The sequence below is a fragment of the Apaloderma vittatum genome, unplaced genomic scaffold (genome assembly GCF_000703405.1).
Source record: "Apaloderma vittatum isolate BGI_N311 unplaced genomic scaffold, ASM70340v1 scaffold23556, whole genome shotgun sequence".
NCBI classification, from domain to species: Eukaryota; Metazoa; Chordata; class Aves; order Trogoniformes; family Trogonidae; genus Apaloderma; species Apaloderma vittatum.
Window position 1 is genome coordinate 13,262 of NW_009721580.1, and position 24,821 is coordinate 38,082.

The 24,821-nt window shown below is 38.4% G+C and overlaps 1 protein-coding gene across 1 annotated transcript in view; it reads left to right on the top strand.

Annotated features, from left to right (window-relative positions):
- MATN2 (matrilin 2) overlaps positions 1-24,821 on the top strand; it is a gene marked incomplete at its 3' end in the record, with an annotated part of 41,931 nt that overhangs the window by 3,348 nt on the left and 13,762 nt on the right. The window contains exons 2-4 of the mRNA XM_009871458.1: positions 10,434-11,003; positions 15,320-15,442; positions 19,751-19,873. Of these exons, the coding sequence (XP_009869760.1) occupies positions 10,434-11,003; positions 15,320-15,442; positions 19,751-19,873 (816 nt within the window). The remainder of the gene's footprint in view (positions 1-10,433; positions 11,004-15,319; positions 15,443-19,750; positions 19,874-24,821) is intronic.

The following is a 24,821-nucleotide window of genomic DNA, read 5'->3' on the forward strand; positions in this document are numbered from 1 at the left end:
CTTGCTTAGATTACACACAGCTCGCTGAAAGCACACTTTGCCAGCTTAGCAGTGCTTTTTGGATACAAAAGAAAAGCAGTAATGGAAATATACTTGGCTCCATGGTTATAATGATAAAATTATGTAGCTAATTCCCTTCAGATATAACTGAAATGGACTGATGAAGAGCTGCGTGCAGAGGGGTGATTTCCATACTGTCATTTCAAGGCCACTGTCAGAGGTCCTCAGCACCTTTCAGCAGATTCCTCAGAAACAACCCGTGCCCGGTCCTTGGAAGATGTAGCTGGTTTTGGTGTTTGATGTGTGGTTTTTCTGGTGGAGAGGATTTTGGACTTAAGCCCTACTGCATCTTAATCATTTATTATAAAACAAAACAGGGATGCGTTTGTGTGTGATCTACTGTAGGTGATCCTGCTCTGGCAGGGGAGTTGGACTAGATGGTCTTTTGAGGTCTCTTCCAACCCCTAACAATCTATAAATCTGTGAAACCAAAATATCAACACTGGAAAAAACACAAGGTTTTGTGTTGCCTTTTTTCTTTTTCTTGGTGAGCTCTGTTCTTGTAAACTGAGAATGTATTTCATGTCACACAAGCTTATTTCTTTGGAAAGCTCAAGTGCATTTATAGGAATGATTGAATAGGTTGTAGGATAATATTTTAAGCAATAACATTCCTTCTATACCTTAGGAATATAAACCATGTGCCTACCTGGTTTTGAAAATAACTATTTATGCAAGGAGGAAAGATAATTTAGGGGGCATTCCTCATTCCTTTAGATACTATATGATACAGCAAGAAAGAAACTGTAAGAGATTAACTGATACTGCACAAAAGTGAAACAGAGAGGGGAAAGGAGGCTGAGAAGGAAATGTACTTGGCTCCTGTTCAGTAGAAACTGCTGCTAAATGCGAATTCCGTGTCTGTGTTAAATTATATTTTACAACAAAACATATGATGATTTATCTCTTCGTTGTATATATATGATTCCACTAATGATATGAAGAGAAGTAATGTGAAGTACATAGAGTGCTCACTACATTTATGAATAACTGACAGTTAAAATTTTTCCAAATATTCTTATATCCAACCCAGTTCTTAAACTTGTGTGCATGTAACCTGAGGACTCAAGAACATTACCAGATTATCCATTTTTTGGTTTCAATTTTAGATGCAAAACTGAGGGGAAAATATGTGGCAACATTAAGTCTGGTCTGTGATGCTTCTGTGGAGTACCAGTAAGATTTCTGTTTGGTTTTTGGTTTAAACACTAAAAGCTGGCCAGAGATCTCTAAATCCTGCTAATGTGGACTGCTGAGCCAACACAGGATGGTAACTCCTCTGAGAAACTCATTCACAGCCTCAGCATATGTGCATATGTGTTACAGTGTCACATAAATGCAACTCTGCCAATTTTTTTGGTCCTCCAGCATGTGAGGTGGACTTATTGGTGAAGGATTGTTCACAAGGCTGTATAGTGACAGGACGAGAGGCAACGATTTTAAAGTAGAGCAGGGTAGATTTAGATTAGAAATTAGAAAAATGCTCTTTACAATGAGGGTGGTGACACACTGGAACAGGTTGCCCAGAGAGGTGGTGGAGGCTCCATCCCTGGAGACATTCAAGGTCAGGCTTGATGGGGCTCTGAGCAACCTGATCTGGTTAAAGATGTCCCTGCTCGCTGCAGGTGCGTTGCACTAGATGGCCTTAAAAAGCCTCTTCCAGCCCAGCACATTTGATGATTCTATTCTATGTTTCTGTGACTCTACTGTAACTGAAGTCTGCGTTGTCTCATAACTACATCATGTGTTTGACATACTATACAGGTATAGTATTTGGGGAGATCAAAACTATTCCAGGCAGTAGATAAAGGTGGGAAAAACTTGCAAATTACATATTTTGAGTTATTATGTATTTAGTTAATTATAAGCAAAATCCTAAACAAACTTTTATAAAGGTACAAGGTAGTCAAATGTATATCAGTTTAGACTCTAATTAAAACATAAAGTTGCTATATAAATAGAGATGTGTTCTATTTGGAAAGAGAGATAGCAAAGTATTTTAAACTCTGTGAAGCCACCTGTTCCTTCCTTCTGCGGTGTGTAGGTACATCTTACAATTGCTGTTGTGTCAAGGCGATATTGGCAATTGCGTGCTTTGTTTTCCCAGCAGTGATCGTCTCAACAGCTGAGAGGTCTCCCAGGAACTTCATGCCGAGTCTTGAAACTTCAGCTTTCATCTTAACCTCCCAGCTGTTGGCCTCTCCCCTGCAATAGCTGTTGTCCATTAGCTACTGGTTGGGATCTAAAACAGTAGCAGGAAGATTGCACTCTCTCAGACCAGCCCACTCTTTCAGCTTTCTGCATTTTGTGCACTGTGGGAGACCCTCTTTCTGTGACTCTGAGACTCAGTGCCTTGGCTTGTGCTGAGGCTTTGCCTCCTCAGCTCCTAAGAGGGGTCCTGGAGTCTGAGGAGGTGAGAGCTGGGCAGCGATCGTACCCCTGCCCAGCCAGTTGTTCCCTGCAGAAGCTGTTAGCCCTTAAGCAGGCCCAACTAATGAGCAATGAGGGCTCGCTGGGACCGTGACACACCCCAGGGATTTGTGTCCTGTTCTGAGTGTGCTCGTCTACAGACAGCACGGAGATCGGAAAGGCTGGGTTTTGGTCCGCGTTAGTGGTTTTTCACCATGTAACAACGTTGTGCTTTCTAGTTATCATATTTAGTATTCATTATTAATTTTCAAGTAATGTATCAAAATAGCATTTGCTTTCAAGCCTCTTAGAGCGCAATTCAGTAATTAATGTTGTATGGGACATAATTCTGTTTCTAGCAGCACAAGAAATTTGCTTGTATTTCTTTAATGTGTAAGTAATTGCTCTAACAAAGCCTTTTATTTTTTCCTCCTTCCTCTTTTCTCTCTTTTCTTTGTTTTGTTTTCTTTTATTTTCCCCCCTTTTTTCCCTTTTCCTTTCCTGTGGTTTTTTTTCAAGTGATTTGTAAATTTTCCACAAGGAGGAAAGAATATCTGCTGTACAGAAAAATATGAGTCATGTACTAAACTGCGAGCACTCTTTCTATTTCTGAAATTGTTTGTTACGGCCCCCACAAATTACTGTGAAATACCATTTCTGTCTGACAAAGAGTTTGCCTTGACAATAACTCACTGGATAAAATTACAAACTGTTTTTATGTGTATATTGTCAAAGCTGACTCTGTATTTTGTTTTGGAGGAACACCAGGCAAAAAAGAAAGAACAACGAATGGTCAAAAATGTGGTGGTTTTGCCTTCATTGTGAGTACTTGAACTGAATAATTAAAAAAGTACGTGTGTGCAAAATCAACTTGAAAATCCTGGAAACAGCATGTGCATAGCTTAATGAACCTTTCATTTTATAGGCATGGGTGGGTAATTAGACACGATTGTGAATTAAGATAATATGCTTTTCAATTGCTTTGGAAGCTAGAAGACACCACCTATTTATTTAAGTACTGCTGAAGTGATACAGTCAATGATTTGCCAGTAGGCGTGATGTCCCAGCATATTTTGGGGGGCAGGGGAAATGTTATATGGCACTATTCCGTGGTGCTCTTTCTGAAACTATTCTGGAGAAGAGTCTAATACTTCAATTGTTACTGATGGATAGAAGTACCTAGTTCCAGGTCAGCTGATCAGTGAGTAATGTTGAGGTTGCTAACAGCTTTCACCATATACAAAGACATGGGCAAATTTTTAAGTCTGGATAGAAGTTTTAAAAATGTTAAGCTAATGTCTTGAGAGCAGAACAGTGCAAACTCATTAAGGTCATGTTTTTTCACTGAATTTTCAATGCTGCTGCTAACAATTACTTACTTTCTCTATCTGTTGCTTCTCTAGTAATTTCTGTGTCCTTCCAACACTGCCCCGAGTACCTCAGGCAAGATAGGAGTTTCAGATGTTCAAGCAGAAAGATATGAAGATCATCTTCTCCCATGCAGTCACCTTTTTTTTTGCTATGGTTGTGATTTGTTGTTTTACAGATGTGTGCAGGAAAAGACAGTCCCAGACAGAGTAAATGCCTCCAGGCTGTCTGTGAGAACCGGATTCAAAGTAGCATGAACTGTGTGTACTACAAGCTTTCTCCATCATGGCTCAGAAAATGAATTCCTCCTCTCTCATGGGTGCGAGCTACGTGCAGCTGAGAGCACAAAACATTTATTCCCGTCAGGAAGTGCTGGGTAGATGTTGATGCTGCCAGGACCGGCATGGGGCTATCGGGGTGCTTCATCCATCTGTTGAGGTGTTTCCTTGCCTGCAAGGGAAAGCAACTCACTCCCTGGTCCTCCTGACCATGAAGGCAGGTTTGACTCCTGTCAGGAAACTCAGCACGGCTGAAATAGGCAAAAAGAGCTGTGAAACCTGAGAGTATCCCCACACCATACTCTGGCTTCATGCAAGAGACAGCACCAGAAATGGAGCAAAACTAGGAGTTAGTTTTGGGACTCTGAAATTAGAGAGACTTTATATTAATAATGACCTTGGTTTTTTGGAAAGGATGGCAGAGGAGGAATGGAAATAGTGAGGTGAAATAAGAACAAGGTAATGGACCTTCCCACAGTGACTGATAGTGAAGCGTTTGCTTGTAGGAGGAAATGGAAGTCAGCGGACAAGATCCTCCCGCTGTACAGTTCCCTCAGAAATTTTGGAAGTTCAGAAAAGATTTTGTCAGAGGCAATAAAGAAATGTCTGGAGGCTGTGTTACATTTAGAGAGTGTTCCCAGATGAAGAAATTTGTAAGGAGGAATGAGTGAGCTGCCAAACTCATAATAAATCTTTGGGTTAGGGCCAGAGGCCTATGACTTTGGGGAAAGGCTCAGCAGGGATGGGACCAGGGGGTTCGGGGGCAGGTCTTGGACTCAGGGTCAGTCCTAGAGATGGCAAGAGGTGGAGTCACCTACAGAATCACGTGCAGCACGTATGCATGCCAAGAAAAGGGTACGGAACAGTTCCTAATGTTTCTAACTAGATTATATTTGAAATGCACCATAGCATCCTTTGCCCTTCTTTGAATTAAAATAAGGAAAAAAGAAAAGAGGTGAAAGCTAACTTGCACAAAATGTCTCCCTAGAGCCAGGAAGTGCTTGGAATTACTACTATGCTTCATTTACTCTTGGCAACAACCACAAAATGTGTTTTCCAAACATGAACAGCATTACATTCCCTGCCATGTACTTCATGCTTGATCTTTGCACATGAAGCTACTGCAGTTTCCTAAAAGGTGTATGTAGGCAATATGTAGAGATACCTTTCTTCCCATCCAAGTGGTTTACGCTTGGTGTATTTATGAATGAATCACAAATGTGAGTCTTCTTTGTTTGTACTAGCGTGTGGTAAGAAGATGAAACCTTCATGATGAACTAAGAAATCTTCTGGAAACATCTGAGGATCTATCAAATGCAATCTTCCTGGCTGCATATTTAGCTAGGGAAAATCAGAATTCTCAACTTCAAGAACAAGTATTTGACACCCAGCAAGGTTATACTTTTTGAAAGAAATTTGGCAGGAGTTACACTGAGATTGATAAAGAAAGAAGTTATAAAGAAAATAGAGACAAGTAAGGTTGAGGGCTAGAGGGAAAATGAAATAATAAAATGGCAAAGAAAGAAGAGAATTTTAGGAAGAAGTTTTATATGTGCTATCTGGGAGAATAGTTTTCTCCTCTTTAATTCTGAGTGAAGACTTTTGTTCTATTACTCAAAGATAACTAAAAATAAACCTGGTGTTATTGCTGGCAGAGTCACAGGACATGTAATTTTTTTGTATATACATTACTGTGGGTGAGCTAAGAAACACAAAATACTGGGTCTTAAAATTGCCATTAATGCCTTGCTGGCTCAAGCAATAATTTTTCTATGATCTCATTTTTTCTTAACTGCTCTCATCCTTCTTTTTTGCTTAAAATGTCTTACTCTATAGCAAACATCTTCATGAAACTAATATTTACTTGTTATAAAATACTTATTCAACGTCTTAACTTTGCTATAGTATTTACCAGTTGAGTTAACCTCCTTTTGCTTTGCATATGGCAATAGCCTTCCTTAACATTTATCCATTCTCTTGTATTAGGATAAAGAGCTACATAACCAAATAAGTAATGACCAGATTTTTTTTTAAAAAAAAGAAAAATATTGAGTCATAAAGATGTAGGACAACAATAGAAAATAACTAAGTTAGTTTTGAAGAATCAATCTTTTCAAGCAAGCTGACTTGCAAAAACTTGGGTCCTTTGAGTGTGTTCAGTTTGAATATCCCAAAATGGAAATGTTTAAGGAAATTGAATAGCACCAGGGGACATTCTTGGTCATTGGGACTCCACCATTATTGTTGCTGTTAAATTGCTGGAGCTGTCTCTGGCCCACAGTGATGAGCGCTCCCCAGGCAATCCCCATGTGTGATTCAGAGGCCATGGGGGGACAGGGATTATTCCCCATAGGCAGCTTGCGTACAGCCACTCTGTTTTCACAGGAAGGTGAGTTTAATAATGTGGATGAAGGCCAGCTGGCCTCTGAGCTTAGCTTGTGTCTTAGATTGCTCTCTGAGAGAGTGAGTCCAAATGTCCTGACTAAATGTCCTGAGCTCACAGAGTGGTTGCATCCACATTGCTTATTACGATGGGTCCCTGGCTTAAGCTACTTCCCATATCATGCCTGAGGACTGTTTGCGAAAATGTTCATTGTCCTAGGACAAACAATACCAGGAACTATTCTAATGATTTAACAGCCTAGAAGAGTTCACTCTGATGCCCAGGAAAACTCGCTGATGCTGCTTTAATTATATTAAGGCAACGTAGCATTAGGTAGAAATAAGCTGAGAGGGTACAAACACACTCTCAGACAGAGAGCCTGTGTGGGTGAGCAAAGTTAAAGCAGTGAGAGCTTCGTCAAAGCAGAAGTTGGGGTTCAGGCCTGAGCGTAATTTGCTTTGAGAGAGTAATAGAAGGAAACCTGAAGGGATCAGAGAAAATAATTCAATAGAATTTTCAGCTGTAGAGAAAATTAAGATGCTCAATGTGAAATATTCTTCTAAGCTTTGTTTTATTTATCTCTTGGTAATGAGATCCCAGCTCCCTGCTGACTTCTTCCAAGTAGAACTGTTATTTCCTTGAATTGTTAATTTTGCAAAGGTGGCATCAGTGTAACTGTTATTCACAGACAAACTAGGTATTGAGTGGGGGAGGACAATGTGTATTATTGACTTGACCTTTCCTTCTCTTGCCCTGTCTGTCCTTCTCTTGCCTCTCCTGGCCTTACCTTTGGATAACACAACGTACACTGAGGGGTTTTTTAACTTTTGTGTTGGCAGTACAAAACCTCTTCTGACTTAGAAGCAGGTTTATGGGTGAGTAGCTTTTTTCAACAAGTGTGTCACTTTTCGTAAGAAGAGTGAAAGGGAATTACTTTTGGGGATGAAGATGTTTGCCAAAGTTGTGAGAAAGTTCCCTGTTTGAGATGAGAGCTGGCTAGAGGAAGAGGTTATTGTTTACAGGGCAAGTGCAAAACCATGCAGCTGCTAAAAAGGTATCATTGAAAGTTTATCTGAGGGGCTAAGTGTTCAGATCTGTTAGTCATTACTGATTGCCACTCCTCAAAATAACACCTGGCTGGAGTTTTCTTAGTAAAAGCTCCATGTTATTTTTAATGGAGCCCATGTCAGCTAAGTCAAATTTAATAATTGCAAAGCTATTAAAAATTTCCACCAAATCAGAAGATTTTAAAGACATTTTAATTTGAGAATGTATGGTATCTCTATAGATAGAATTCTTCTAGTGAAAGTGGTTTTGAAATACACTGTATTGCATTCAGGCTGATGGATTTTTTTGTAAATAATTTAGCACAATGGGGTGTGTTTCTGGTAGTACGATTCACTAATGCTGTCCAAGTTTTTCCCACCAAGATTCATGCCTGACTTCAAAATACATCATTGAGTCTCTTCAGACTGGGATCCAAATCTTTATATTGAAATTAAAAGAATTCAACACCGTAGCTCTAGTTTTGACTTGTTTTAAGGGAAATAAAAGAGCAGTCATTTTGCCCTTCTCCCTCTCTGTCCTTCCTCTCATGTAAACACATGTACTCTTAGCCTTTTTTCTGTATTTATTTTTCCTCTAAATTGTGTCTTGGCATTATCTTTGCATTACAACCATGATTAAATGTTTCATGTTTTGTTAGTAAAGACAATTAATAATTAGATATGTCACTAAGATAATAAGGTAGAAAATAGTTACGTCCGAGTATCTGTATCCCATTAGAACTGGAATTTTGTTTTTGCTCAATTTGGCTTGCATTCAGCATCCTCTGCTTTTGAAAGAATAAGCAACCCAAGCATATTCCTATCCTTATGAATAAAGCCATACTGTAGACTACACATGAATAAATCCAGGCAGTCATTTTTATTGTCATCAAAGAGCATTTTTATTCTGCGCCCACAAATGTTCTTGGTCATCTGTGAAAGAGGCCTCTGAGTTAACAAGTGAAAGCAGGCATCTTTCTCACCCCTTGCCTTGGCAGGAGTACACGATTTGCATTCATCAGCAGTCGCAATTGAACTCGTGTGAAGGCTTGTCTACAGACAGATGTTTTTCCAGTTGAGTCTTTGATTGGCCCACTTGTACTCATGCAACATGACATGACCTTTAGTTTTACAGTCAAATACTACTCTTCCACTGAGCATTTGCCTCATTCGGTGCATAAGGTGGATGAGAGTTCACTGGGAATTGAATTGGGTTGGGGAATAAGGGACATTACTGATTAGGGGTATCTCAGCTTAGCAAGATGACACCACTGCAGTTTCATCAGCATTCTTGCCACCTTTACTCTTTCAAGCCAGGCAGACAAACGGGCAGCCAGCTACCTCACAGTTTTGTTCATAGCCACAGGAGTTGAAGAACATGAGCGAACACACTGATTTGAGCCATAAGTCTATCTAACTCTGCATCCTGTCTCTGACAGCCATCAAAAGTGCGTGTGTATGAAAAAGTTTAAGGACAAGATGGTACCACTTGCAGGTATTCCCCCAACTGCCATGCTTTTATGGCTCAGGGATTTCCTAATCTGGAGGTATCTTTAATACAAATGTTAAACCTCAGTTGATTTCACCGGCATCCCTTTAAGTCCTCTGAAGTCCTTTTAATCTTTTGCAGTATGCCACCTTCTGTGACAAGGCTTGTGGCTCATGTCCCCTTGCTTGCCTTAAGCCTCCCATGTGCTGGCTTTCTGTGAATGGTCAGTCCTTATCCATTCTCATCATGCAGCTCTTGTGTATGTCTCATTAAATGATCTCTAAGGTCCCTTCCAACCTAGGCCATTCTATGATTCTATGTTTCTATGATTCTATGAGTCTATGATAAAAGGATGCTGAGCAGAAGCCAGAGGAGGTACTCAGAATTCCAGAAAGCTTGTAGCATGCCCAGAAGACAGACAGCCTTCACTTCTGGCTTTATCCATGGTAGTTTGGTCTGACGACCTGTGCAATTGTCAGATACAGACATACCCTGTGGTATTTCTGCTTCAGTGGCTTTTGGAAAAAAAAGGAAAAAACCACAAACTGCTGCTGATGGCGGAAGTAGAAGATTTCAGGAAGCATATGAGTGGTCTTTTGGCCAAGTTGAGTGCCACTGTAGACAGCAGGATTTTCGCTCTGATGCAGTCCCAGGATTTCTGTGCAATGCTGAGCTAGTCCAACACACGAAACTTTTCCCAGATGGCCATTAATTATGCATTGGAAATCATGGGGTTTGATTTGCAGAAGTGCTGAGCACTCACAGCTGCAGTTGACATCATTGAAAGCTGCACTTTTTACACGCAAAGTGCTGCTTCATGCCAAGTTCCCTGAAAAATCTGTCTCTTCACGTCTCATACCGGTCACTGAAATTAACAGATGCTTTTGACCTGAATTTCTTTGTGTTCAGTTTTCCCTGTTTGCAATGGAGGACTGATACTACCCTGTCCAATCAGAGTGTTAGATTTCTGAATTCTCAGGTACTACCACAAAAAGCATCCTGGTGCGGCCGGCTCAAATAGTAACTATGCAATTCACAGGAGCTTTCCATCCTGCATGGGATATGAGGCCAAAATCTCAACAACAGTGACAGGACAGGATGCTGCACACGTATCTACTCATTCCAGAGCCATTTGTGTTTCTGGGCATTGATTTCACCAAAAATAAAAAAGTAATTACATGTATATTCTGATCATGTAACAGGCAGCTTTTGTTATTTACTTGAGGCTGAATTTATATGCCCAAGTAGCCTCAGTTCTGGCATCTCCTGTTTTTCTTGTATTTTCCCGGTACTTGTCAGGGTGTTTGTTTAGACAGCATGTTTGAGACATCAGGTCAACCTGAACCAATTTGCATTTTGAAATTCTTGTAAAGAATTTTTGTTTGCTTTTTGCCTTCCAGGAAATACTTGCAACAACAAACGTCTGGACCTTGTCTTTATCATTGACAGCTCTCGCAGTGTACGTCCTTATGACTTTGAAAAAGTGAAGGAGTTCATTTTAACCATTTTGCAGTTTCTGGACATCAGTCCTGATACCACCCGTGTAGGTCTGATTCAGTATGGCAGCACAGTCAAGCAGGAGTTTTCGCTTAAGACCTTCAGGAGGAAGCAGGATATCGAACGAGCGGTGAGGAGGATGATGCACCTGGCAACTGGCACCATGACTGGACTGGCTATTCAATATGCTGTCAACATCGCATTTTCAGAGTCAGAGGGAGCTCGACCTCTGAAGCAGAATGTGCCTCGAATTATCATGATTGTGACGGATGGGAGGCCTCAGGATCCAGTGTCAGAGATTGCCACTAAAGCACGTAACTCAGGAATCCTGATTTTTGCCATCGGAGTGGGAAGAGTAGATATGAACACACTGAAGTCCATCGGGAGTGAACCGCATGAAGAGCATGTGTTTCTGGTTGCTAATTTCAGTCAGATTGAAACACTGACTTCTGTCTTCCAGACTAAACTTTGTGGTAAGGTTTTTATCTGTATATTTGAATGCACAGATGAAAGTAAAACACAGAAAACGTGTGCATCATAGTTAAACATGTTTTTTGACATGGAATCTTAGCTGTTATATTATATATATTGAAAAAAAGCAACACTAGCCAGACAACATTCAGAACAGCAGTCACACATATGGGGAAAAACTAATTCTACTGCTAAGTGCCATAAAATGTGACCTAATTCCTAGTCGTCATAAGCAGTGAGGCAAACGCATATATGATTTTCCTCTTCATTGCACAGTAGCATTAAATTTTCTACCCTCTGTTATTTGAATATTAGATATCGTTGATTCATTTATTGCTTTTAAATGTGATCTCCCTTAGTACTGAAACTTCAAACTCGTAAACAATCTTTTCATCATTAAAAAAAATCTGTGGAGTTCATGGATTCTTCTTCCAAATCTTACATATTAAGTCTATGCAAACAATTATTTCTGCACATACTTTGTGACTGGAAGTGAAACACAGAGATATGGCAGTATTTTTATTCCATCCATATTAAATACAGAAAGTTAGGAAATGCCATTACAGTGATATTTTTAATTTACGAAATAAAGTAAATATTATTTTAATAGTTATTACTTTACAACAGAGAAATCACTTCCATCTGTAGTAATTCTGGTAATAAATTACCTTTTACAAATATCACGGCATACATAATTCATTTTATTCCAATCTATGTAATTAATTTAAATTTCTTTTTTAGTTTTTCCTGAGATAAATACAAAATATCTTCATACAGATTTGTCATGAAGCTGAATAGTTTTCAGCAGAGTCCAGAAAAAGAATGCATGGTGAGATTGAATACTCACTCATCTCTAGGGATGCTTTTGCCAGAAAAGAACTGAGGCTTATTGTCAGGATAGTGTGGAGAATTTTCCTTACTTGGTCTTTTTCAAAATTGTTTCAAAGAGTAATAGGGCTCCAGCTGAACTGCATCAGCACAAGCAACCATCACAGACATTCATCAGATAATAGATTTTTTCCTGTTTATTCCTTGCTGTATTATTAGCTGGCGTAGTAAGATACATTTAAAATCAAGAAAAAGTAAACTAAACATGGACTGAGTTTAAATGGATGAACAGAACAGCACATGCTTCAGAACTTCATTTTATTGGATTTCTTAATTGCATTTTAGAAACAAATCCAGTACAAATACCACTTACTCATTTTTTTTTCTGACTAGTCAGTGTCCAGTAAATGTATTAGAGTTTTATAGCTCACTTTTAATCCAAATACATGTGATCCTCAATAAAACGACCCCCCTGCAGATGGAGGAGTACGGAGGTGACAAGGAATGCTGCTGCCTCCTTTTCCCAGGGAATGCCTCCACGACATTTGCTGTGTCAGGAATTGAAGGTGAGGTCCAAAGCAGCACATAAAAAACCACGCTCATATTCAAGAGAGAATTTAAGCTGATAGATTCTTACAGATTTCAATTTAAGAGTCCAAATTGCGGATAGAGTCCTTAATACTTTATTGCATCTGGGCTGCGAAGCAGTGTTCAGCTTGCTGAACGTCCAGAGAGCCTCTGCTTCCTGGAGCCCCTGCATTCCTCCTGGGAAATGCAGTTGTTTTTTTTAAGTCCTCCCCAGCGTGGATCCAGAGGCAATATCACTGTAGCTGAGCTGCACATCTGGACACCTTGTTTCTTTGCTAGAGCAATTGAAGGCACCCCTCTGGTCAAGCCTCCTGGCCTACAGTCCTGCTGGGCCTCACACTGTGCGAAAAGACCTTGGAACGCGAGCTGCCCTTGTGTCCGGGTTGCCCTGATGTCTGTGGGAGTGTGTCTTCATGGTCCTGTGAAGATAAGAGAAAAAGCTGGCCAAGCGATGAAGCTCCGTGGGGAAAATAAAAACCAAAGTAATCGCTGTTCGCTCAATGCCCAGCAACTATATTCTGAGAAGAATCCATATAAATTGGCTGTGCTCCATCCTCTGCTAAGTCAAAACTTCCCTACGGTTCCTGCCTCTGGCTGCTAAAGATTTAGAATTGTCAGGAACAGCAGTTGAAGCCAGGGGATCCCAGGGGCTTCTTTTTATTAACTGTCAGCAAGGTAAAAGAGAAGCAAATGGTGTCCTGGGAAATCAGAGGCATGAGACGAGTTAAAATCTAAGAAGAGAAACAGAAATGTGAACATAATCTAGGAAAGGAGGTAGAGATTGAATGGAAGAAGAGTGAGAAAGAAAGAAGTTGGGATGAAGCAGTCAGAAGTAAATAAAGTCTTTATTATTATTATTACTATTATGTAAAGTAGATAGTGGTGTCACCTCCATTTTACATTGAAGGAAGAGTGTTAAGAATGTAAAGGTCACCCACTAACTTCAAATATTTGACTCAGCACAATCCCTGGACTGATTTTATGGAGCATTTAGTATTTTTAGACTAATATAACATACCAGTCACAGCTCTACAGTCTTCACGTGCAGTTGAGAGTGCCCTGAATTCTTGGAAATCCAGATTTAAGTGTTATTATAAAGAGCCTGTTATTATAAGAGCCTGAGCACATCAAGTGTGAAGGTTGATGTTTGCATGAAGATACTGATATTATTGGTTTGCCTCAAATCAAATAAGGACTCTGTGACATAGACAGAGATAAAGTCTAATTCATAGGGCTCACATTAAAATTCCTTAACTATGAGATCACCCTTTCTATTACTTCAGTCCCTGGCTGTGTCCACCAGACACCTCCTGCAACAGAAATATGACTGACAACGAGAGTACTGCTCATTCTTTGAAATGGGTGCAACAGAGACACTTTGGAAGAAATTTTATGTGACACTATATAAGAAGACTGATAACAGATGGTAATGATATATTCTCAGAAGGGACTGAGTTACTGGGAAGCCTATCGCTGAATGATGCTTCCCTTCCCCATTTTTTAGTACTCCATTTTGCAATGTTATGCTTTTTTGATATGGGAAGGCTGACTTGTTTGTGTAGTAATGTTCTAAAGATTCATATTCTATAGCATTAGTATATGCTAAGAGTTTCTGATGCTTCAACTACTGAAATTAGTATATTTTTCATTTGTCATACTTCAAAGTGCTTCTTTCATCATAACAAGCTATACCTGATGTTGAAAGCTAGTGAAATGTAGCCAAGAGGAAACTTCTGTTTAGAAAGTATCTGAAGTCATAAACTTCAGAGTGACAGAAAGATGAAAAGACAACAAATCCAAGCAGGTCTGTGTTCACATAAGTAAAAGTACTTCAGGAGATTTATTATGGCAGAAAATTATGAGATCCAAAAAGCTGATTAAGAGATTTGGGAATTGTGGTGGTTTGTATATTAGTAACAAATGCATGACTCTAGAAACGATTCCAAAGACCACATAGGCAGTATGTATCCCAAAACCACATTTCTTTTTCACAAATACCACACATACTACATGCTAAGCACATCAATTCCTAATTGTTTGTGAGCAAAATAGATTATTTTCCACACAATGTTCTCTGGGGAGTGATTCACCTATTATATATTATACAAATTACATACAGTCAATACTCCAGTGAAAAGAAAATGTCAAGGAGATGAAGTAGAGAAAATTAGTTCAGCAATGAATTTGACAGAATTGAGACCACTGGTTTTTTTCTTACTTACTATCTCAGTGTATTGCATTTTATTACTTGGAATTAGAGACGTAAACTACAAAGAGGTTAAAAATAGTCTCAGAAGGATTTATACTCTGGAGTGTAGCTCGGTTCAGCTTCACCTGCTGAGCCTTGGAAATGCATGGCCTCAGTGTCAGGTGTTGCTTGTATGTTCCTCAACATTAATAACTAAGCAAGCAAGATTCTTCATCAGGTCGTTTTCTAGTCATTCTTCTTTAGCATTGTGCTCTGTGGTGGTTTTCTTCATTCAAGAAACCAAATGTCCTCTAGAGCAGTTTGTACTTAAATTCCACTTATTTTCTAAATTTGAATGCAGTGAGTTTGTTTCATTGTCTTCTTGGGACCACCAGGCGATTAGTGTTTTCAGATACTCCACTGGACATTTTTGTTTTGTTTATATCTCCATTCCATATGTAATTTCATGTCCAAAACATGCCACCAAATCCAACCAGGCAGAAATTCCTACTTTTTTTGAGAAATAAATGCATTGGCCTTGTTTGTTAAGGTTGGGTTTTTTACAGTCTTGTAGGCTTAAGCTTCCATTTTTGTTTTTACTGTCAACACTTAATCTGAAATTTCTAAATTTCTTTAGTAGGTTTTTTTTTCAGTTGTGAACACAAGTAAATAAGATGAGCAGTTAGTAACATTTTACTCTTTTTTGTCTTTCAGTACGCCATATGTGCAGTACAGTTGAGCATCGCTGTGATCACTTCTGCATAAACACCCCTGGCTCCTACATATGCAGATGTAAACAGGGATACATTCTGAATGCTGATCAGAAGACTTGCAGCAGTATGTTATCTTTCTTAACTCATCCTTCAAAAAGTGCTTAACATTGCATACCCTTTTTTTGGGCTCATAAGGAAGGACTCAGCATATAACTAATGATAGTCATCAGAAAAGTCAGAAAAGGTGAAGTTGCAATGCTTTTTCTTGTTTTGTGTAAATGAAGTTCTTACAAACCTTTATGAATATATCAAGCTAATTTTTATACAGAGCTCTGCAGAGGTAACTGTAACTACATGAAATTGTATTTGAATTTTATTGGTGTAATAAGTTCAACAATAAAGCAACAATCCAAGAAAGAACTGTTTTATCATCTTACATGAAGTGAATCCAACTGCTTTAGTAACTTGTCTAGATAGCAACCAGTACTAAATAGAACAGAAAGGTATAATAAATCCCATACTAGAGAACTGTGAAATAACTTGCCATTCTGAAAAGCTCTTCCTAACTGCTGCCTGAAGTACAAGGGTTTGCAACCATTCGAAGATTACTTTCAAAAGTCTTGCTTATGCTCTCTTACCTGCTTCTTTAAATGAGTGAATTTTTTTCAGTTTTAAGTAATTGCCTTCATAGTTTATAATAACAAATGGTATTTCACTTTAACTGTGATCTTTGTAAGCAATATTTCTTTTGTCCATTTTTGCTTGTTTCCTAGTAATTAACAGCAGATCACATTAGATGGGTATACCAAATTTATTTCTGTATCCACCATTATTTTTAAGGAAATTGCGTAACACTGTTCCTAATTACTTGTGCAAAGTAATTACTTGCTAAAAATGCAGTTTTTTATCCCATGACAGTGCATGGATTCAAATGAAATTTGCCAAACTGATTTTAGCCAGAAGAGAAATTTTGGAAAACATCTTTTCAAAAAGCTGGAGGAGAAAGTCATGGTGAGAGTGTAGGATGTACCCTTCACAACTGATAATCTAGAATTAAAGGTGAAGGATGCAGGCTCAAATCCTATCCTTGTATTTGAGCTAACATGTTCCACATCTTGGGAGAGTCTGATAAAATAATCAGGTATCTTGGGATTAGCAGGTTCTTACTCTCTCTTGCTTAGTCTTATATTTTATATCAAATGTTTAATCACCACTGAAACAGCAAGAGCATGTCAGTAGCTGAGGCAACTGCAGTTGGAGATTAGAGTCCTTACATGTGCAGTGAGACACATGGTTGCAGCCAGAGCCTCAATAAGTAGGAATGGGAACAAAAGAATGTCAGTGCCTGAGTGATCTGAGCATTCTTGCTCCTGCGTGGAAGCATCCTGAGGCCCTTTGGGCTACGGCAAGACACTGCTTTGGAGCTGGTTTGCCCTGTATTGTCCATGAATTTTGTCCTGTATTGTCCATGAATTACTTTTAGGAATCTCTGTTTTCTAGTCCTTCTCACCAGCATCCTTCACCAACTGTAGACATTTGTCGTATGCATGCGTGTGGATTTTAGGGGAATATTTTGTGTTAAATGGAGCAAATTTAACACCTTAATCATGTTTTTGTTTCCTTGAGAAGACCCAAAAAAAATAAATCCAATCTGAAATATTTCCTGATTATTATTTGGTTTAGCAGCTGAGCCAAAACAAGAATAGTGACAAGAAAAATTTTTCACACAGCCTATTTTCTCTGCTTCTGCCTATTTACTATAGCTCTTCAGAAAGAGGATGATCAGAATCCCAAATGATGGCTCCAACTATGTAATCACATTTCAGTAGTATTCTCTAACTTACTCTTTTCATTGTGTCTCTCTTAAAATGCTTCTCATTTAAACCTTTTGTTTCTTTTAAACCTTTCTTTTAACTCCTCTTCATGCTATTAATTTTCTTAAAGAATTTTTAAGAAAAAAATATTTTGCTTTCAGTTTTCTGGAAATTATTTGAAAGTTAAAATTTCTCTCTTTTTATTTCCTCTCACATGTTGTCCCCATCTTCGCTCCTAACATGGATTTTGAGAATTGTATTTTTTGGAGAGAGTCAATTCAAAAATATATAATTACAAGTATGAAAAATTCTTTCTTTATTGTGTCTTCTTCTGTATATTGTTACATTTCCATCATCTTTGTCTGTAGTTCAGAGTTTGGGCACTGCACTTCTTCAAATTATAGATTAATTTCCAAGAGAGTTTTGGAATTATGTGTAGTTTTCCTACAGGTGACCTATGCACAGTAGCCCTCAATATGCTCCTTTTCTATCAATTTTAGAAGCCCACTGCTGTACTGTTTTACTTTCTTTTTTTAGCTATGACTCAGTTGTACATTAGTTTTCCTCACTTAGCTGTCACAGGTGATTTGCTTGACGGTGCACTTGCCAGGTGATACTAGATTGCAATCTAGGAAAGGGAAATGAGTAATTCAATGTGTTTGTAGCCTACTTCTCTTAAACTTTTTTCTAATCACCAAACTATAAACCAATTTTAGCAATTAGCACTGGAAATCTAATATTGAGAAACATTAAACTGGCTTTAAAGATGCTAGGATGATGCAAATGTTGGTAAAGGAGGGAGATGGTATGGCAGCAGTCCAGACAAGGTCAGACCGCTACGTCTAAAAACTGTCCAGAGAAGTTACAGAATTTGTGAGGAAAGGGGACCAAGCATCGACAAACTGGAGAGCTTATTTCTGGAGATAAGGGGAGGCATGGGAATAGAAAAAACCGACAACCTATCAGCACTTCACTGGCTGCTGATGGTCCACAAGTGCATAGAGACATGTTCATCACTTGACCTTGAAGCTGGCGAAATATATGATCCATATAAACCAGATGTATTTGCCTAAGGTTTGAATGTATTTGTCAGCTCTTTCATGATCAAATAGTTTCCTTGCATATATATTTTAACACTTTCTAAATTAAACAGTGTGGAAAAGATGGATGGTATGTATCCAAAGTTATACTCTCTTTTCATTCTTTTGTACGTGAATTTATACTCTTTTTTCATTCTCCTGTTCCCTTTTTTTAATGGTGTGAGAGGACACCATATCCCTCTTCAGTTCTTCAAAGCCATTAACCAAGTGGCTTCAATCGGCAATGAATTGACAGCTTTGCTTCAGGCTAGAAAAAGGTGTATTTCTCTTTTGAATAGATGATAGTTTTATTCTTTGATACATTTCATAATAACATTATTTCTGAAAAAAAATATTTCCTTCCATTGGAGGAAAGAAAACTGCCATGCTTGTGATTTGTTGCTTTCCATGTGAAAAAAAAATAACAAAACCAACAAATGAAACAAAAAAAACCCAACTCAGCTATCTTCCAGAAAGACATTAGGGGGAAAAAAAAAATATTTTTTGTTTTAACTTGCAATGAAAGGTTGCTCCTTTCATGTAGTTTGGTCTAACTTTTCTAGAGAAGAGTGGTTGTGTCAGATAATGGCTGATCTTTACTTATTACACTTAATTTGTTTGTTTAACTTAATCTCTTCCATTCTTTTCTAGAGGTGTCCAAACTATACATGAGTATACAAAATAGTACAGAAGAGGAAATGTAGCTTAAACAAGCTGGAAAATGATCTGTTTGTGGGTGTTTATATCAGAACAAGTTAAACAGTTGTTTATACTGTTCATCATGCTGGTTGATATGAATCAAACAGCTATAAAAGAAAATTTGTATTTTCTGGGCTAGTTTCCTCAAACATGTTCCAAAAGCCTTTTTTATAACTGTAAATGATCATTATGTGTTGAGCAGTCTTTTGTGCTGATCGTGAGCATCACAAAGCACTCTGCTTTCCAGAGATTTCGCTGGGGAAACTGGGTTCTCAGAAAGCTTTAAAAGAAAGCTCAATGTGTTTCACTTGGCCAGATGCTGAACTGGCCTAATTTGTTGTAGTAGTTTTTCTAATGAGATTGTTTGCTTGTGAGGGGTAACTAACTATGGTATTTTGCACAAAACTGAAAAAATCACAAAGCTCAGAAATGAAATATCCCCAAGTATTTTGATGTGTTTTCCCTTTCTTTCCCTTTCCAACCTCATCATCATTTATCTAGAAGGGTTATGCAAAAAAGACAAAAAATTACACAAATAAACACCTTTTTTTCCCCCCCAAAAAAATCTGAAGAATGCCCTTCAAATATTTTAGAGAAGCATACAGTCAAACAACTCTACTAGGCACCGTTGGCCCATCACTAGGCATTATCTTCAGCTAAAGGAATGAGCTCCTCAGCTTTAAGTGATTGTTCCAGCACTGTTTGACAGAATATTGGTATGATCTGTGCTCATCTTTAAAGAGCTGTTCATAGCTTCCTGACATTTGTTTTTGGTCTGTAGTCTACCTCAGCATTATAGAAGGTCAGAGAATTTCATATTCATGCAATTACATTTTGTAGCTCAGGACCTTTGTGCCGTGGAGAAACATGCCTGTGAGCAGATTTGTGTGAACACACCTGGGTCTTACGTCTGCCAGTGTTATGAGGGGTATGAACTTGATGCAGATGGAAAGAATTGTGTTGGTGAGTATAAGTTTCTTTCTTGACACAAGCCAAAGGGAAATTCAATGTGAATTAATATCCAGTTTAGCCATAGACAATGATGGGAAGCTCTCTTCTCCTGTATGAGTAGTAAACAAGAACGAATAGACATTGATGTGTAACTGATTAAGGGTGACTTGGGAAAACTGTTCCAACTAATTTCACACAAAACAGGATGTTGGTGTTTTGAAACAACATACCGGTTGTTTCATTCTAGATCGATGTAGGTGACCAGCCATGTAGTGGTGTGGTATATGTGGCCAATAAAAACTAAGCAAAGCCAGACAAACTCAGAAGCTCCTCTTCAGACAGAAGTTTTGCATGACAAAACTTGAAAGTGGACAATTTCTTGCCATTTCTCACTTGATTTTGTGGTCATGCCAGAAGAGTTTTAAAACTCTTTTTGGGAAGATGACTTTAAGGAAAGTTTAGCCTTCTGTAAGAACCTATCAACTATGTGCCTTTAATTTTCACTATGAGCGGTAAAGAAGCAAGCATCAACTCCAAGAATTACAACTCAAAAGAGTGAGTGTGGAAATACAGTATAATTTTTTAACACAAAGTGTACTTCCCTCTCTATTACCATATAAGTACCTCCCTCTTCGGCCCCTTTTATACACAGTAAATACTTAAAGGATAATCTTTTTCACTAACCCGTTAGCCTTCTCATAAACTTTTCAACTCACACTACATTTTGGCAAAATATTGTCTTCTGGTATCCACCACAAACAAATCCCTAGTGAGTCCTTGAAAAAGAAATCATCTTATTTATTAGGTATTCTCTTGAGGCAAGCAGTTAAATACCTGCTTAATTTCAAACACATGCTGAAAACCTGTGGAAGTGAATCCAAGTGAATCCTTGGCCCTAAATCTGCCACAGGCAATCACAATATTTTTATCCAACAGGTTACTCTTTCTTGTCATTTTAAACAATTCTGACATTATCTGTCACTTATTACCTTCGCAGTACCTTGCAGGGCAATCCTATTTTGAGATGCAAAATAGATGATAGTTTATGGAACTGATCATCCTGCATGTAGTTTCACATGGGACATACAGATGAGGTTTTATGTTTTTTTAAGACCTTGGGATAACATGCAGTTATGAAGAACATTCACTCTATATTTACTCTTCAGAAATGTTTCTCTTAGTTCTATCTTCATGATCGCAGTATAGGCATGTTTAAATTTCTCAGCTTAATTTATCCTCAGCATAATTTGGCCACTAATACACCATTTTTAAGAACCTATTTTCTGAAGTTGAATTATTTTGGAAATGCAGCTAATAATGGCTATTTAAGCAAGAAGGCCTGTTAGATATTCTGGCCCAAATTTCTGCTTCTAACACTCCACAGCAGTTCATCTAATAACCTTAGCTAACCCTCATGACATTTACCTGTGTTAGGATAAAGCATGTATTTCTCTGCTGTTCATGTGACTGTGTCCTGAGACAGAAAATCCATGACTCCTGTTGGTAGGTTCTTTCATCCCCAGTTCTTTCCTACCATATATTCTAATCTAAAATATCGATGCTTAGTGTCATCAGCTGTTGTTACTATTTTCTCTTGATTAAGGTAAAGTGTCCTTTACAGCCCAAAACGTTCTTACTGGGGATGTAGCTACCATAGCATCGTAGGGATAAAAGTAGATCTTGGTGAAATTCTTTGTATACCAAACCTGACATTACCCTCTCTAATAAATATGAAGCCGTTTATTAAATCTCTTACAGTGGTACTCTTGTTTTACCTGTTAATAATTATTCTGCAAAGACGCAAGAGTGCTGTTTGGACATGGAGTACACCGTTATCATTTTTTTCTACCTCCTCACTGACCCTCTTGACATGAAGAGATACAGGTCTCATATAAGTTCTATTGATGACATTTGAAGCTTTTGTAGTCTCAATTAATTTCAGTTATTTTCAAAATACGGTGCATTCATGGGTTCACTATGGTTTGTTGCATTTTACAGCTGGCTTTCCTCTCCACTTGATTTCTATTCATTTATACTTAGTTAGCAAAAACCCATGAACTCATTCACACCCCTGCAATAATAAGCAGTATTAATTATTAGTGCTTCTATTGTTCAATTTTCTTCTGCATTCATATGACCATTTAATGTTTTTATTTCTTACTGAGGCACATGTGTGCTTCAATGTGTATTAATTATGTTTTACCCACGCAGAACTCAGCCTGTCTACATTTCCTGATCAGGAGAATATTGTCTGGGCCATTTGCAGTTTTGATACTAATTTGTCTGCGGATTCTATTAGCTGTCAGTCTCCAGAATTTGACTTTTTGAGGAATATGCTACTACCAAGAATGTACAGCTCCTGTAGATGTGATCACCAATGAATAATCTTCCTTGCTAGGAAATCTTGAAAAGGAGACTATGTATAGTACTGAATCAATAGTGATAACTCTCAGTTTTCATTACGCTTAAGCTATTTGACCATTCCTTTATCTGATGTATTTATTTTCAAATGTTTAGAAGGAAGATCTTGATGCACACATATAGCAGAGACTACTGAGTACAACAACAACTTTGCAAAAGGCAGTGACTTCAATAAGGTTACTCTTTCATCTTCATCCAGAGAATGAATAGAGAATTTCAGTAAGACCTATGCATCACAGTTCTCTCAAAGAGCCAAAGGTTTCTCTCTAAGGTATCTAAGACTTCTAAAACATTAGCTCCAGCAAAAGTAAATGAGAAAGTGAAGAAAACTCATTTCACAGGCAGGGTTATTAAGTTCTCTTCTTCCGTTCTGATGGGCTAATTTCTTTGGTTAAGGATCAAAATCAATACTGTTAATTGCTTTATTGACACATGCCAGCCAGATATTTGAATGACAATTGTCAATTAAATCTCACAACCAGCAACTCACAGCCTATCCATTCAGAGTGACCACTGAATAGCCCACCACTCCACATATTTGCAACACACACTTTATGAACAAATTTGTAGACTAAACAATATTTGAAACTGTGTGCTCATGATAAGTCTGGTTGGCAGAGCACTATTGCTTTGCCTCTTTAAACAGCTTTTTGTATTAACTGCCCTCCTTTCAGGTGAACAAAATCCTATCAGTTAAAGTTTAGTGGTAATGAGCCGTTCTTTTGCCGTCATGCTGCTGGACAGCCTCTCCACCTTCTTGGTGTTGCTGGACACGCTGTCCTCTCTTTCCTGGCGCTAGTACTAAACTGTCTCCATATTGCTGCAGCTGTTGGGCTTGGGACCTGACAGTGGTTTGACTGCTGGCACCTCTCTGCAGTCCTGGCACCAAGAGACTTTTTGGCTGAGTTCTAGGTTCTTATGAGTCTTCTAAGAGTCTGCTCTATTCTTTTTCCACATTCTTTTTCATCCTCCTTATGCTTTTACTTATGTAACCTTCCTGCCTTTTTCTTCTAAAGTCGTTCTCCTAAGCCTGAATAACCTATATAAACATCATAGCAGTAAAACAGCAATACAAGAGAAAGGTGACCCCTGCTGTCCACAGTTCAGAGAGGGCAGCGTAAGCACACAAAAGTGCAAAACTGGTAACTGGAAGTACAGGATGGTTCTCATCATTTACCAACTAATTCCAGCCAAGAAAAACAGAGTGGAACAAATATGGGGAGATGACAACTGAATGAATTGCTTACTCAATGAAAGATCATTAATTCATTCTTTAGAAAAGTTTTTTTATTGAAATAGGCATGGGCTGACATGAAAAAGAGTGAGATGTCTAAGTTTTCACATTCCAGTGCATATCTCATGACTCAGTACAGAAATATGAAAATAAGGAAACTTAAAAAAAAGTAGGAAAATATTATTCTGCTTTGCTCTTTTACAGACTGTGTATATTTTCTGCATACCAACTAAAGGATTACAGTACTTCAGTTTAAGAAATCTAGATTTATAATTTTTCTCAGTCTTTTCAGGAAGGTTTAACTCCACAGACAACTTACCTACTTGCTGACTGGAATGCTGCGAACAAGTTTCCTTTCTAAGCAAGCACCACGAAAATGAAACATGAAGCTACAACTGAAGTTAATTTGTAGGTCAATTACTAGTGCTAGTCTGCAAGGCTAAGCCTGCCTCGAATTACAGCAATTTGTGTGCAAAAACTATTGAAAAAAACCGTCAAGAGAACATTCTCACTTCTTAACTCTGTTAGTGGAAAGACATTATTTAAACTGATATTCTTGTTATTCATATGGACCAGCAGACCTAATTCTGTAAGAGCTCCCCAGAATGCTATAAATGGAAATAAAAAACAAGCCTGAGAAAATTAGTTATTTATTTAATTGGTTTTTTTTTTTCTTTGTGTCCACAGTACACTAGCAGCTGCATAGCCGTAAGGAGCACAGTTCCTCCCTCAAGAGATTGTCATCTGAAAGTGCCAAGGGTCGTAGTTGCTCAGATGTTGACAGTAAAGCATTCTAAGACGTATTTAGCTGTCTCTAAAACAGCAAAGCTGGTGTAAGAGCTGCTTATGAGGAGCAGCTGAGGACTTGGGGCTTGTCTAGTTTTGAGGAAAGGAGGCTGAGGGGCAACTTCATTGCTTTCTACATCTTCCTGAGAAGAGGAAGGAGAAAGGGAGGTGGTGAGCTCTTCTCCGTGGTATCCAGTGCATCCCAGGATGCACGGGAATGGTTCAAAGATGTACCAGAGGAAGTTTAGACTGTGTGTTAGGAAACATTTCTTTACCAAGAGGGTGGTCAAACAGTGGAAGAGGCATCCTAGAGAGGTGGTAGATGCCCCAAGCCTGTCAGTGTTTAAGAGTCAATTGGACAATGCCCTTAAAAACAGACCTTAACTTTTGATCAGCCTTGAAGTGGTCGGGCAGCTGGACTAGATGATCATTGCAGGTCCCTTCCAACTGAAACTCCTCTTCTCTTCTCTTCTCTTCTCTTCTCTTCTCTTCTCTTCTCTTCTCTTCTCTTCTCTTCTC